The 15,738-nt window shown below is 37.3% G+C and overlaps 2 protein-coding genes across 4 annotated transcripts; both read left to right on the top strand.

Moving 5' to 3' along the window:
* Nucleotides 1-243: 243 nt before the first annotated feature.
* LOC141647936 (serine/threonine protein phosphatase 2A 55 kDa regulatory subunit B beta isoform-like) lies at nt 244-10,887 on the top strand. 3 transcript variants are annotated; one of them, XM_074456311.1, is made up of 15 exons: nt 244-414; nt 1,101-1,606; nt 2,697-2,800; nt 2,877-2,975; nt 3,105-3,224; nt 3,848-4,048; nt 4,583-4,674; nt 5,552-5,670; nt 6,901-7,024; nt 7,246-7,369; nt 8,920-8,988; nt 9,199-9,290; nt 9,373-9,450; nt 9,554-9,621; nt 10,083-10,887. In XM_074456311.1, the coding sequence occupies exons 2-15, from the start codon at nt 1,483-1,485 to the stop codon at nt 10,217-10,219; spliced, it is 1,551 nt and encodes a 516-aa protein (XP_074312412.1). In that variant the 5' UTR covers nt 244-414; nt 1,101-1,482; the 3' UTR covers nt 10,220-10,887. The 3 variants fall into 3 exon arrangements, with proteins under 3 accessions (XP_074312412.1, XP_074312413.1, XP_074312411.1); XM_074456312.1 differs by having other exon boundaries at nt 365-414; nt 3,848-4,045; XM_074456310.1 differs by lacking the exon at nt 244-414 and having other exon boundaries at nt 1,081-1,606.
* Nucleotides 10,888-13,536: 2,649 nt separating this feature from the next.
* LOC141647935 (phosphatidylinositol N-acetylglucosaminyltransferase subunit C) lies at nt 13,537-14,920 on the top strand. The gene has a single exon (XM_074456309.1). It carries the CDS (start codon nt 13,662-13,664, stop codon nt 14,559-14,561), a length of 900 nt encoding a protein of 299 aa, XP_074312410.1. The 5' UTR covers nt 13,537-13,661; the 3' UTR covers nt 14,562-14,920.
* Nucleotides 14,921-15,738: the final 818 nt, after the last annotated feature.

The raw sequence follows: 15,738 nt of genomic DNA, 5'->3' as shown, positions 1-15,738 counted from the left end.
TTTAATCGGGTCATTATCGGATCGGGTCTGGTTCGGGTTCAAGTCAGCGATCATCGAGTCGTGTCGGGTTACGAATCGTCATCAGGTCGGGTTGTGTCGATTTCGAGTTGTAATATTCTCGGGTCTTGTGGAGTCGGGTTTGTACGAGTACGGGTCGGGTCAGACTTGCTAGCACTACTCATCGCAGAATATTATAGATAGTATATACTGTACATACATTACGCGGAATCTAAACTACGCCGTATTACGGGGTAAGATGGTAAAGTAGTCACGTAATTCCAATTTCATTTTATAATTTTTGGACATCCAAAAAAGTTAAAAAACACTAGTGCGGTATAATAATTTGGGAAAATAGAAGAAGAAAGGACTGGATTTTAAGTAATCCTAAGGAAAAGAAAGCAGTAAAAAAAAATTGCTTTTTCACATACGCATTTTACTCTTTTACATACACAAATTACTTTCGTACCCCTTCATTTTCAATTTTCTCTCATCCCTCACCTCTCATTCTATATTATCAATCATAAAGAGTAATAAAATAAAAATAAAAAACAATCGTCCCTTTTCCACCACCGCCACCATCTCCATCCCCCGACCACCACCAACAATTCCTTTTGCCGGCGACCCATCCCCAGTTAATTCATGTTTTCCTATGTATGAAATAATTCATTAATTAATTGGAAAAAATGACAATTGGAAAAAATGACAAGACAATTTAGTCTTGAAAGATAACTTGATTGAAATATAAAATTGGCAAGGACTATGTAAAACCAACTTTGTTAATGCCGCACTGCACTACATCTTCGGCAAATTCGTTTTTTATGCCCAATACAATTTCGTGTAATACAGGAGTAACAAATTAATGTAAATTTTCGACAAATCGAAATAATACTTGTTTGATACATGAATTAAGATCCATAATTTGAAGGAATTAAGATCCATAATTTGAAGAATTTGAGTGAAATTTAATTAGGTTTTAGGAGAAAGAGAAAAATAAAATCAAGGTTTTTAGTTGAGGGAGGGTAGTGTTTGGAAACATTATGAAAAAAATGTATGTGAAAGAGTAAAACCCGTATGTGAAAGAGTAATACCGAAAAAAAAAGGAGAAGAAAGAAAATCCATTTCTATCCTCTGAAAATCAGGACGACGTAGAAAGAAAAGAGAGAGAGAAAGAAGGGAGTTTGATGAGAGAGAAATTGAAATCTGATTGTTCGAATGTTTTGGAACTCTCATTTTAATTAAAAATCCTGACATTTTCCCCCCCTAATTTAATTTTCCCTAATTTAATCTAACCATCAAACTTAATTTAATTCTCTTTCATTTTTTTTTGTTTTTAATTTAATTTAATTGATTTGATCTTCTGATAAAACATCGATTTCTGTTTATCAATCGATCAAATCAATCAATTATTCAATCTATCATGCATTTATTATTGATTTTGACCTAGGAAAGAGAATTATTTATATATACTTAGATTTGGGGGAAATGAACGGTGGCGGTGGCGGCGGAGGTGAAGTTTCCGGCGTCGGAGCTCCGTCAGCAACTCCGCTTGATTGGAAATTCTCTCAGGTTTTCGGCGAACGCGCTGCTGGTGAAGAAGTTCAAGAAGGTTAACATTTTTGTATTTCATTAATCATCTTTTTTGTTTATTTATTTTAGATCCAATTATGTGTATTAGCTTGATTTGATTTAGCTGATTTGCGGTTTAATTTTGGTTTTTTTGATTGTTCGATCTATTAATTTGATGCTGTTTGTGGTTTTATTGATTGCCATGCAGCTAGATTATTTAATAAGTTAGTAGAAGAATCATTGTGATTATGTTGACATTTTACCGAGTAAAATGTGGTTTAGCTTATAAAGCTAGTACCTTTATTGTAATTGTCGGGTTATCGATCATAGAGCTTTAGTACTAGAGAAAGTGACAAAGGGTGGTTGTTAATTAGAATGAGGAGAGCTATCGGAACTGAAAAATTCTAGCTTTTGGTTGATAATGAGTTTACTCTGCCGTCTTTTGGATTTGTCATGCAAAAAGTTGTTCGTGTTTTCTAGTATAGTTCCCCTTGGGTGGAGCACTAAATAGTTTGCTTTGAAGAAGAGATTGAGTTTTGTCTAGAAAGTTGAAAAGCTGGAGTTAGTGGCTTGATAGTGGTTAATACAGGGGTTCTTAGATGGAGCAGTAAGTGGTAATGGGTATTATGCCATTATTGTGAACAGTTTGATGTGCTTAAATGTGGTTTGAACTTTGAAGTAACATTGTAACCGATGGCAGCTTGTAGTTTTAATTGGTTGGATCAGGAAGGGTAAGGTTTTCTGAATTGTTTGTTCAAAACTTAACTCATGGTTGGCTCTTGGTTTATGGCTTTATTGGTGTCATTTGACTTTGTTAGAATTTATTTTTGAGTGTGCATTAATTGTGAAAGTAGTCTTTTTGTTCTGTTTTTGCAAAACATCCGAGAGTTTAGGATGTCTTACAACTTTTTCAAATTTCTTATCAGTTCTTAGCTTATTAATGATTTCTTTGAACAGAGTAGAAGTAAATTTTACTTTCTAGTGCTATGTTCTTGTAGCTTTCAACTTCGATTTGTTTTAGTGTTATTCTGCTGGACACATTAGATATTTATCCAGTCATCGCCTGAAATCTTTCATCTTTACCTGCTATACATGAGTAATTCTGACTAAATTTTCTCTTGTTTGTGCAGTTGATATCATTTCAGCTATCGAGTTTGATAAATCTGGAGATCATTTAGCTACTGGTGATCGTGGTGGCCGGGTGGTTCTATTTGAGAGGACAGACACAAAGGATGTGAGTTCCTTATATCACATCTTATTAACGCAAAATAGTCGGCTTGCACTTCTAAGTTTTCTGTGTAATTATGCAGCATGGTATTAGTAGAAGAGATTTGGAGAGGACGGACCATCCAGTTAGTCGGCATCCTGAGTTCCGGTATAAAACTGAATTTCAAAGTCATGAGCCTGAGGTAACATTCGTAATCTCATATGGTGATTACATGGTTGCGCTTTTGTTAGTATATGAAGTTGACGCCTTTTCACAGACTTATTTTTTCTGTATTGATGATGATGAGTTTGGCCCTCTTCTCTCTGATCAGTTTGACTATCTAAAGAGTTTGGAAATTGAAGAGAAAATTAACAAAATCAGATGGTGCCAAACTGCAAATGGCGCATTGTTTCTTTTATCTACTAATGATAAGACCATCAAGTTCTGGAAGGTAGGCATTTCTATAGTCCAATTTTGATTGTTACCAACTATCATGTCACACTTGTTTAAGCGAGATCTGTGTTATGGTTTGTGTATCCTTTTTTGCCTAGAGACCAGGATTTTTTTTTTTACACAGCAATTTTTTAGATACTAATCAAAGTTCTATTTACATCAAGCGAGCCTTGGGAACAATCAAAATATATGTTTGCATTGTGTCCATATGACGAGTGCCTTTCGTTGTACGTCATAACCAGGGGCCCACTTTGCCGCTGGCCGCCTCTTGCGTCGTAAAATTAAGATAGGCATTGGCTGTGGCACTTTACCAAGGCATAACAAATCTAATACTGTGTCGAGATGAACCGATAAGAATCTTATCTTGTGTTCGAACGCACAATGATTGAATCAACAAATGCATGCACCGTAATCTTTCTATGGTTTTGGTTGAAAATTGAGATCTTAGACTGGTCATCAGAGTCATTTCAGTCCTTTTGGAGGTTTGGCAGATATTTCTTGTTCATTTGTCTCAAATGTCTATGTTATTTGCCAATTAGTCCCTTTTGTTGCTTTCCTTTCCATGAGCACTCGCATTCAATTAATAGATTGTTTTTGCATCATGACTGTAAACCATTACAGGTTCAAGAAAAGAAAGTCAAGAAGATAAGTGACATGAATATGGACACTACGAAAGTGGCAGGGAACGGTTCTGTTGCAAGTTCTAGTGGTTCTAAGCCTCATCTTGCAAATGGAGGGTTTACTGACAAGCTTTCCAGTTCCTTGAGTGATGACCTATTGTTCCCACCTGGAGGGATACCCTCTTTGCACTTACCTGTGGTAGTTGTACCCAATCTAATTCATTTTTTACTTTCCCCTTTCCCTGTAATTCTGGAAATGAAATTTTGTCTTGTTTTTTCCTTAGGACTCTCATCACTTGGACATAGGATTTTTATTAGTTCATCATGTATATTGGATTTGGATATATCTAATCTTGCTGATAGATTCCAGTATAACATGTAGCCATATTGCTCAAGGAGCAATGGAATTAATTTTAAAAATGAATGTAAATGTAACGTAAAATGAAGCTCTTCTTTTTGTCAATTATATCGTGTGGAGAAGTTTGCGTTCTTAATTTAGTTTTGCATTATTGGGTTCATTATGGATTACTGCGTATGTTATGGCCTTCTTATCTTTTGTAGATATTCGTTGATAAATTTGTGGGGGTTATTTATTGCCACATTATGTGTATTAGAGGAAATTTTCGACACCCCAATTTATTAATCTTCTTTTTGGGTATACATGCACTCTTTATCTGCCTCTCTTTTAACAAGTGTAACTATAGCTGATGGTGATGTTGACTGCATGAATTCATAGGTTACCAGCAACGAGACCAGCCTTCTAGCTAGATGTCGAAGAGTATATGCTCATGCTCATGACTATCATATAAACTCGATATCAAATAACAGGTGATGACTCCTCCGGGTATATATAATTTTAGCTTTAAATGTTTTAGTAAGTTGGGTTGCGTGCATTTCATATCAGAGGCATATACAGGCAGTCATATATGTAAATTCCTCGGTGTCTATAAAATAGTTTCTTTCTTTATTTCCTAAATGTTGTTTCAAATTTTTAAAGATCAAATTTCATTATCTATGGTGAATTAACATTTTTTTTGGCCATATCCGATATTTCTCACGGATCATGCTAGCTTTAATGTATGCATGGGAAGATTAGTCAGATATCATTGTTGTGGTCACGTTGATGTGGGTATTAGAGTGCAGCCTTAAAAACTTCCACCACAACATCTCCAAGTGCCTCAAGGTCTCGCTTAAATTCTGGTGTAAGGAGGGGTTGGATGTGAACAAGCTTACACTTGTGTTAGCAACATAGAGAAATTTTTCAGATGACCAAAAATGAATTGTGTCCAAATTTGCATCAAATCATTGGTACTTCATAATAAACAGAAGCACAATCAGTTTAGTGAGCCATTTTGCTTTATTCCATCGTAATCCAAAACCAAAGAATTAGGAGTCGTAGGCTCTATTGTAAATGGATTTCCTCTTTCTGGACAACGCATAGAAACTAAGCAACAATTGTACAAGGAAAAAAAAGTAGATGAAGTGTAGTGTGCTAGACATTAATCTCACAATCTGAGCTGACAACTAATGTGGCATGATTGAAAGCGTTGTTTTGAGCAGTCTTAAGGTCCTACTACTGGTGCTTTATCTCCAGAAAACTCTTCGGGATGGTGTGCGGAAATTGCTAATACTTGTTCCTAACCATTGTAGCTATATGTTATGCGGTGTCTTTTAATGACATCCAGATTTATATGTTTTATTACAGTGATGGGGAGACTTTTATATCAGCAGATGATTTGCGTATAAATCTCTGGAACTTGGAGATTAGCAGTCAAAGTTTCAATATTGTTGATGTAAAGCCTCAAAATATGGAGGATCTGACTGGTATGTATTTATATTTTTGTCTGCTTCTCAGTTTAAACTTCTGCGGCATCATTGATTTAGCACAATATTTTTGCAACAGGTCACTTTTTCCTACTGCAAAAATAAGTCTGGATTGATGACTTTCATTGTTTCTTACTGAAGACACTCCTAAAATTTGTTCTTTTCATTTCATTATTGTTTTCTTGAGTAGAGTATGAGGCTGATTGGTGGGTTTGTGGGTTGCTAGGGGTTGTGTTGTAGCAATTAGATATTTAGATTAACATTTGATATTGTAGATACCAGAAACCAGGTTGCAAGAGACATCATCTAAAACATTGTAGAGTAATATTGTGCCATAGAACAGGTGGTGGGTCAGTCCCTTGCACTATTTGCATTGATTTAAATGATTTTAAATTTACAAGCTTATCATGGTCTCATTCCAAATTACGACACCCATTCTTAGACACCCTGTAAGAGCGTGATGATTTAGTTGTTAGATAGAAAGTTGATTTAGTTTTTACTTTCTAAATAATGTTGGGAGCATTAACTGTTCACAACCTCAAGGAGTTTCATGTGCTCATGCTGTCACAACTCACAAGTACATATATCTGAGTAATTTAGCTTGATGCGATATAATTCGAAAGGCGGCTAGCCGGCTATGTGTTCACTGTCTCCTAAGTAATAATCACACAATTTTTTTTGTTTTGTCAGAAGGCACTAATACGGTTTTCAAATAATTGTCTACATGGTACAACTGAAAGTTCCTTTAGTCTGCTATGAGGCTGGGAATCTTGTACTTTTAATTGACTGCCTTGATTCTAAGCAATTATTTTGCATTGAGGAAGCAGGTTCTATTACCGGTCAGAGTAACTTAGATATTGTATTCAATTAGTGATTCACATCTATTCAAGTGAAGGTTTTTCTTCTGTCAGCCCTGTGATCGGGGAATAATGTTGTTTGGGAATCCAAAAGTAATGCTAACCCTTGAGAAATCAGCAGTTTAACACCCCCCCTAAATTTCTCAAAGGCTACTGTCTTTGGCTAGGATTGGAGGTTGAATGTATGCAACTTTTTTTCTGTGGTGGTTTCCGTATGTCTTCAATGAATGTTGTTTACGGTAAAGTGAGTCTTAGGTGAAAACTGATGAACACTTTTGATATTATCTGTATGTCTTTTACCTGCTGTATTTCTTTGAAAGACTTCTACTTTCTGTGCCTCACTCTTGATGAACATTTTGATGTTTTCTGGCAGAGGTTATTACGTCAGCTGAGTTTCACCCTAGCCACTGCAACACGTTAGCATACAGTAGTTCTAAGGGATCAATTCGGCTCATTGATTTGCGGCAATCAGCATTATGTGACAGCCATGCAAAAATGTGAGCAGTTTGGTTTTCGTTTTCTTATGCTATATGTCTTGGGTTTCGTTGTCATTTAGGAACAAGGCATGAAAGAGCTACACTCTTTTCTTTTTCTCTCATAGTCTCGTCTAATTCTCTTAATGTTTTTTTCTTTCTTGGAGATAATGTGAAGCTAGTGTCTTTACTGCAGAAAAAATTCATGTACTCATTTAATCTCTATAATCTATATATGTTGGCAGGTTTGAGGAACAGGAAGCACCTGCTTCAAGATCCTTTTTTACAGAGATAATTGCCTCAATTTCAGATATCAAATTTGCAAGAGATGGAAGATACATACTTAGCCGTGACTACATGACTCTGAAGGTTGATAATCTTATCCGTTTATGGGTCTTTTTCACTTCACCTTGTGTGTATCTGTTTAAGACTCGTAAATTTTGCCTTCTTGGTTCATTTCTCTTCATGGCGTATATTCACAATGATTATTTATTGATTAATCTTAGGCGTGTGTATTATATGATATGATACATACTGAATCTTTTATATGGTTTAGGGGAGAGACATTTTCCTTGCCAAGGTCATTATCTGGACTGGTGCCTCCTTTGTCAATCCATCTCAATGCAATCTTACCAATATAATGTGTCATGGTTATGATCATGGACTACATTTTCTTGAGTATGATCATGGACTAGATTTTCTTGAGCTGTGCTCTTTGTTTGTGGTTTCCACCACTCGACATTGGTACTTACGCATAGCATGCAAAAATAGTAATGAGAAAGAATTGAAATGGCCAATTGACCAAGTCTAAAGTGTTGTAGGCTCTTGAACTACTGACTGTGACCACATCAAGGATAGTATAGGCTTAGGAGGGCTCATCTAAAGCTTTGTTTGCTATATGCAAATACGTTGGTGTTATAGTTGTGTATTTTTTGCTTGAGTAGCATTAGTATGAAATTGGCTGTACTGAATTTTAGTGATATCTATTGAGCATATAATGCTACCAAAGAAACAAAGGTACGCAGAGACTAATTAGATTTGCGACATACTTATGTATGTGTTTTGTTACTCAAACTTGGGTACATATCCTAGTGTCAGCCTGGTTGTCTCAGTTCATATACGGAGGAACTAGAGGTATTTCACATAAGATGTTTGTGAAATAAGGCGTAAGATCATTTAAGTTAATACAAAATGCTTCAGCGCTTCACAAAAAGTCCGGTTCTCTACTTCGTCATGTGGATCTATTTTTTTTGGCTCTTCTAAGAGAGTGTCAGATTGCTAAGGGTCAGGTAAGGATTCCATACCAATATCCTTGAGTGTTGTGTCGGTCATATGGGTATGGTCCTAGTAGTGAAGAGTCGAAGAAACATAGGATATCTGTATCTGGGAGACTGAGAAGCAGATGTAGCTACCCTGGGAATGTCTGTTTTTGATCATCAGTTAAGGTCTCCTTACTCTGAGTTGATAGTATTTTAGCTGGGTTCAGCCATAAACTTAAGGTTCTAATTATGAGTGCTAGTCTGCTGTCGTTTGCTTCCGATAGTAAGTCTGAAGGTGTGGGTGGCCCTATAAACTCATTCGGCTGCAAGATATCTAGTGTCGCCTGTTGGGCATGGCTATTTTGTGATAAAGTTTCATGTTTCTGGTCTGAAATCAATTGTCGTGTCATCTCGGACAGTCAAAAGTGTTGGACACGCGCTACTTTGCCAGAGTGTAGTGTCAATGTAAAATAGGGGTGGATTGATCCTACTTCTAGTGGAGAAAGTGCGAAACTGTTGCTACAGTTTGCTGTTGCTGGCTTTGGAAGCTTTCAGGTGTCAACATGCCTTCTCTTCAAAAGAGAGCATACATAGCATGAGTTCTTTGTTGGGTTTGGTCCGCTTCTGTCTTATATAATGTAAAATTTGTTGGTATTTCAGTTATGGGACATCAATATGGATTCAAGCCCTGTTGCAACCTTTCAGGTCCATGAGCATTTAAGACCCAAGGTGAAACACTGAGACTTGACATTTCAATCTTCCTGATTTTGCATGTCAGCTGAGATTAGTTGGGAAAACCATTGATATTGTCTCATGACCTGAGTTTGATATCAGTTGGGGTCAAAACTGCCCGTGTTAGCCCCTTTCCTCACAAAAAAGAACGAATTTCTTTTTTTTTTTTGCAATTTAGGCTTTGCTAAGTGTGCTCTGTTGTTCCAGCTATGTGATTTGTATGAGAATGATTCAATCTTCGATAAGTTTGAGTGCTGTCTGAGTGGTGATGGGCAGCGACTGGCAACTGGTTCATACAGGTATGAGTTTGCGTTCTTACAGACTGTATGTGTCATTCGAATTATAAACATGAAGCTAAATCAACTTTTTTCTGTGCTACAGTAATCTATTCCGTGTATTTGGTTGCGCTCCTGGCAGTTCAGAGGCCACAACCCTAGAGGCCAGCAAAAACCCTATGAGGTACTTGTATTCTCAGCTTACTTTAGGTGAACAAAAGCACAGCTAATTTAGTGTTCATGCAATTTTTGAGTTCGTTTAATGACTTGATTAATGTCAACTCCAGGAGACAAGTGCAAACCCCAGCTAGGCCTTCCAGATCACTGAGCAGCATGACACGCGTTATCAGAAGAGGTTACTTCTTTTGCCCTTCTTATCAATCTTTGTTTTTACTAAGAGCTTATATTTTCATAAACAACAAATAGTTACCATAGTGCCTCCAGCCTCGGCTAGAGCAGGTAAGGGTTCCATGTTTGCTGCCTTACTCATGTGTTGGCACTTGGCAGCACAGTGAGACTGCAACTTATGATCCATAACATACAAGGTCAAATTCGCAAATAATTATGTAAAGTGATGTAGTTGAGCATGTTTTACAAAAGCACGTATTATTGACCCAATTTCCAGACAAGGCACTGTAGTTACTGAAAGTTCTTGTACAGTGGTATTCTGTATTTAGGTAAATAACACAAGGTTTTACAATATCTTAGTGTGACCTTTTGATTCAAGATTACATAACCCAATATATTGCATCATTTGGTATCCACTGTCCCTTTCAAAGATATTTTCACTCATAAACTTCGTGATGCCAATGGCAGGATCCGAGAGTCCTGGCGTTGATTCAAACGGAAATTCGTTTGACTTCACAACAAAATTGCTTCACTTAGCATGGCATCCCTCTGAAAACTCAATTGCCTGTGCCGCAGCAAACAGCTTGTACATGTATTACGCATAGATATGGCACAGGAAGAAGATTTCTTGTTGTTTGGTTCAATGGTTTTTGGGGTTAATTTCCGGGAATCCAGATGGCCACTTTTCCCCTTAGACCACCAACGGTAAATTCAACGGGTTGCCTGTTTCATTTGATTTTAACTAAGATGCTTCTATCACAGAAGAATCCATTGAAAAAGCAAACTTATCTTCATATATTTTGGGATGCAGCTCGGACTGTTTTATATACGTGGCTCACAAATTCCATTTTACTTAAATTAATTTTTTAGCCAGATGCTGCTACTGAAGAGATAGAGCTCCATTCTCTGTAGTATGTGTACGGTTGAAAGCGGGGGGAAAATATGTTTGTAGCACTCCGACGACCCGAAACTGAGAAATGTTTCATATTCCCACAAGAATTTGGAGATTAATGTAGCTTTCTTTTTTCATTTTTGTATCTCCCCTCCCCCTTTCACCTTAAACGTCTGATGGGAAAGGAGCGATTAAAACATCTAGTCCATTGATTTATTTATTTCTGAATAGTATTAGTAGGCAAAGTTTTTATTTTCAATTTTTTCCCCCCTTGGACCATTATGATTATGACTATTTGCTTCGGGTTGCCTTCTATCTGACATTGTTGTAAGATTGTAACATTCAGATTTGGGTAGTAGAAATTATCATTTCTCTTAAATTTTGCGCCATACTTGTAAGTTGTAATTAGAGTTTTATGAGTAGTGGGTAATGCTAGTTCATTTGTAATCATGAAATGCTTTGCTTAGAGGAAGAAACGTGCCCCTTAAAGTATTCAAATATAAAATAATTTAGCAAATGGAGTTATTATTGGAATAGAAGCGGCATTAGAGTAGAAATGCTGTTTCATTTGGTATGGTTCACTTTAGATGCATTTGGAGCGACTTCTTTGGAAAACACGTCAGGTATTAATTCATCGGAAGATTAGCAAAAGTGATAGCAGTGTTTCAGACTCATCTGACCAGTCTCTCCTCCATAATGGCCATGTTCATCGAAAGATTAGCAAAAGTGATTACAAAACTCTTACATACTGCCTAGTTTTTGGTGTTGACCATTAATCAGGAGTATCCCTAGCGACAGTTGGGGCAATTTCTTTTGGGGTGATCCTCCCAAGTTTAGCTTTTTCATTTGCAAGAGTCAGAAATCGAACCCATAACCACTTGTTTAAGAGATGAGAGCTCTTACTATTCACACTAACCAACTTCGGTACCAATGCCATGGTGTGCCATGTGTAATTCATGCGTCACAAAAGAGCTCCATAATGATAAATTCTCTTCAAGAACCAAGTAAAGATGGTTTCGTCTTGCTCTCGCTGATTACTTTCAATAACCACAAGACAACCGCTTCCGATGATCACCTCCAGTAAAAACTGCTTTTCGCGCCTCTTGGAGTCCCGATAACTCTATTGTTGCTTTCGCCATAGTGGATTCCATCTTCTTCTGCACTTGCTCCGTTGGACACTTGGACCCCAAAACACTTCTCTCTCTCATTCCGACAAACTACTCTTTAACTTCCTTGGTTCCCTCCTGAATCTCAATGTCATTACTTTTATATAAGCCCACTAATGGTGTCAACCATCCACCTTATCGCCCTCCCTCCCACTCACACCTCCTCCCCGCGTTCCTTCACCCCTCATCTTACTACCTCCTTCGGTCTAACTTTTCTCCCTTGCTTTACTATAAGTTTTCCAAACCGGCTAACCCACCATTATAAATGTCGCACATTCCTCTCATCTAGTTATTTTCACTAAAGCGGCATCCAGTTGCCCCCTTGCTCCTACCCAACCTGAACCTGATCCGTATAAGCATTGAGTTTGATTCATAGTCCCTTTTAAGAGGTGTTTGGTTCATTCACTAAAGGTATGAGGTATGTGTTTGAAATGAGCCAAACTCATATCAAGTGTTTGTTTGGCAAATTTGGGGATTCATACCTCAAATCTATGAGATATGAGTTTTTCATAACCCAAGACGGGGTGTAATTGTATGTATGAGATTGATACCCATAGCTATCAAATTATAGTAAACAAAAATGTGAAAATAAATATTATGACATATTGAAAATAAAATATTTTATGTAATTATTTGACTAAATCTTTATTTTCATGATTTAATATGTTACAGTTATTGTTTAAACTATTGAATTTTAGACACTTCAACTTTAACTTATTTCAAACTCATATCACTTACCGCGCTTACAATTGGAACAAACACAAGGTATGAGAAATTAAGTTTCAACCCCATAATTACTAAAGTATAATTCCTGATTTCAAAGTCATACCCATGCGCGCGTAGTAGGTCTCATGAGAGACCGTCTCCCGTTAATTTAGTGGGAGACATAATAGAGAAAAAAGAAATTCAATAGGTCTCTCACCCCATCATGTGAGAGGTCTCTTAATAACGTTATTGAGAGACCATCTCTCTGAAGTTTTGGTGATGCGTGAAACAAACGCCAAACTACTTGCTCCGTATTATAGCGTATTACCGATTATGAGATTATCCTCCTTGCTTGCATTTTAATCACCATCTATTCCTCTTAATTTGCTTGTAACAATTAACCCATTTCCCCCTTATAAACTCCCAGTTTTTCCTAATTACCACATTCGGTTGGCGCAGTGGTAGCATGGGACTGCGCTTGGTAGGGAGGTCTGCGGATCGATCCCCCACAACTGCGATTGGGAGGGGTTTAAATACCGTAATCCTTGGACACGCCCGGAAATCCGGATTAGTCGGCCCAATGTGGTTCGGATTAACGGATGGTTTAGACCAAAAAAAAAAAAAAAAAAAAATTTGATCCCCTAATTACAATTACAACTCTTTTCCAATTTCATTATGAATCCCACAAATTTCAGGTATTTCTTTCTCTCTCTTTTTCTTCCATTTCTAATTATTTCCTCTCATTTTTTTTTCTTCTTTTTTGAGACCTCAAAGTAATTGAATTTCAGTCTTAATTTACCATGTTCTTTATTTTAATCAAAGAAATGTAAATTAATTGATTTCAGTGAGAATAATTTAGTGTCAGATTGCAAATGATGAACACAAATTAAGTCGAAATTTCCCAATTCCGTAATTATGTTAGAATAATTTTGTGTCAGATTGCAACTGATGAACACAAGTTAAGTCGAAATATCCCAATTCCGTAATTATGTGGGAATAATTTTGTGTCAGAGTAATTCATCTATTAACGTCATCCTTAAATCTTAGGTTTTACTCTCGCTTGCATTGTGGCTGATGATGGATATAGTTTGATCATCATGTTGGTTGAATTGGGGATTTGAGTTTTCGATTCGTGGTGAATTGTGTTGAATATGTTCATGTTTGAAAAGACTGAAAGATATTCGAGGAATTCAACCTGGGTTTTACTCGGAATATTGGTCTGGTTGGGTAAATTTTGAATCTGGGATTTCTTTGGTGTAGTGCTGGTCTAGTTGTGGTGTTATAATGGATAAAAACACGTCTGTTGCTCCGCGAAAATGGAGAAAAGTAGCTTATGGAGGGATGCAACCCGGGTTTGATGACAATCATACTGATGATTCTTTTCTTGAGGAGATGGTAACGAATGCTAATGTCGTTAAGAGGGACTTGTTTAAGGTGATGTTGGATTCAATCTCAATCTCGCAGTATATTTGTATCGTTACCCTTGTGGCCTTGGTTTGGTCTTATACACTTGAATCTACTATTACTTACAACTCTCTCTTGCTTCTCGATCTAATCTTACTTGGTTCCGGTTTCTTGGTTCTCCTTTTAACGTCCGAGATGTTTACCCCGAAACTATTTGCAAAATATATCCTTAATATCTCCTATTTCATTACGGGATTATATGCTTTGTCACCAATCTACCATACTCTTACAAGGTCCATCAGCTCGGATTCCATTTGGGCATTAACAGCTATACTTGTAGTTCTCCATTTGTTTTTGCACGACTACACTGGCTGTACTATCAAGGCCCCCGGTTCTTCTACTAGTCCTACTTTAACTAGCAACATATCTTTGAATACCTCCATAATAGCTTCCGTCTTGATTGCTTCTCGGCTTCCGTCTAGGCAACATGTTTTTGCCATCATGCTCTTTTCCTTGTTGGTTTTCCTGTTTGCTCCATTCGTCTTGTATTGTATTAAAAGGTTCTCGTTTGTGTTGCATCTCGGGATTTCACTCGGATTGGTGGGTCTAGCTTTGGCATTAGTTTACAGACTGCAAGGTTTTCTGTTCGGGATGTTGTTAGGGTTGCTGGTTTTCATCACATTTATATGTCCATATTGGCTTATCAGGATACAAAAGTACAAGTTTGAGATCAATGGCCCGTGGGATGAGGCTAAGCTCTGTTTTGATATAACCGAATAAAATGAAACATACTTCATTTTGCACGCACGCCCAGACAAAGGATTAAGGCACTTCGTATGCTCACCCGATAGTCAAAAAAGGACCGAAACAATGAAGCAAAATTGCTGTAGTGGCTTACATGGGTCAGCACAAAAAATGTAATGGCAATGCAGGTGCTAGAAGGAAGAATAGTACAAGTGTCTTGACCAAGCCGCTGTATGATGTGAACATGAGAACTCTGCATAGGATTGATTATTTAGATGAAGGAGTAAGAGAGTTATTTTGGTGAAGGAAGTGGGATAATTTGTTGCATTCTAGCCTTTATTTTGAACTCGGGTTGTTTTTATTTGAATAATATTGTCCGGTTTTGCAGCTGCTTATGTACTCTGCATTTCTGCAACCACGTAAACTACTACTCCCTTATTGTCCTTTAAATTTAAATTCATATCAATTGATATTTAGTGATGACATTATTAAATTTGGCCAATTTTTCCATACTTTACTCAATTATGTACTGTGATGAAACACGGGACATGACTTCAAGGGAGGGAAGTCGTGGTGGCAGGGGTAGTCGAGGTGGGGGGGAAGCATGTCAGCATGTGCAAAGCGAGGGCAGTTGAGGTGACAGGGCTGGTATTAAAGGTGTTTGACGTGGGTAAGTCGAGGTGGCAGGCAGAGGTGCCAGCAACGCACCGATAAGAGAGGGTCTGATGGGCGTGCATGATGGGGGACTGGGGGTAAGGGGTCAGCGACTAAGGGCGTGGTGGTCCAATTGGAGGGGAAGGTGTTGGCAAGAGTGGTTTTTTTTCAAAGGGAAGGAGAAGGCGAGAGTTTAGTTTCATTAGATGGGAAAACTGGGAAGGCCAAATTGCGAAAAAATTATACACGATCGAGTAAATTATGTACAGTCTCTTACATATTTTTAAAGAAGATAGAAGTGCATGATGGAGAAGGGAAAAAAAATATGTTCATCTCAATTTGTAGGAATTACACACTATCCAGGAAAGTTCTTGACCCGTCTTTTGCACGAAATCCAAGATATGAGACAAATGTATGAAGTTACCCTTTCTATTTTTTACCTTTTAAAAGGTGCATGCGTTTTTCAAGAGCTCAATGGTAATATAACTAGATGAAAATATGTTAAAAAGAGAAACGTAAAGAATTCACAAAGGCAACCATAAATGGAATACCTAAAGAA

Source organism: Silene latifolia, chromosome 3, assembly GCF_048544455.1.
Source record: "Silene latifolia isolate original U9 population chromosome 3, ASM4854445v1, whole genome shotgun sequence".
Classification (NCBI taxonomy): domain Eukaryota; kingdom Viridiplantae; phylum Streptophyta; class Magnoliopsida; order Caryophyllales; family Caryophyllaceae; genus Silene; species Silene latifolia.
Note: the sequence above shows the minus strand (reverse complement) of the source record. Positions and strands in the feature narration are given on the sequence as shown.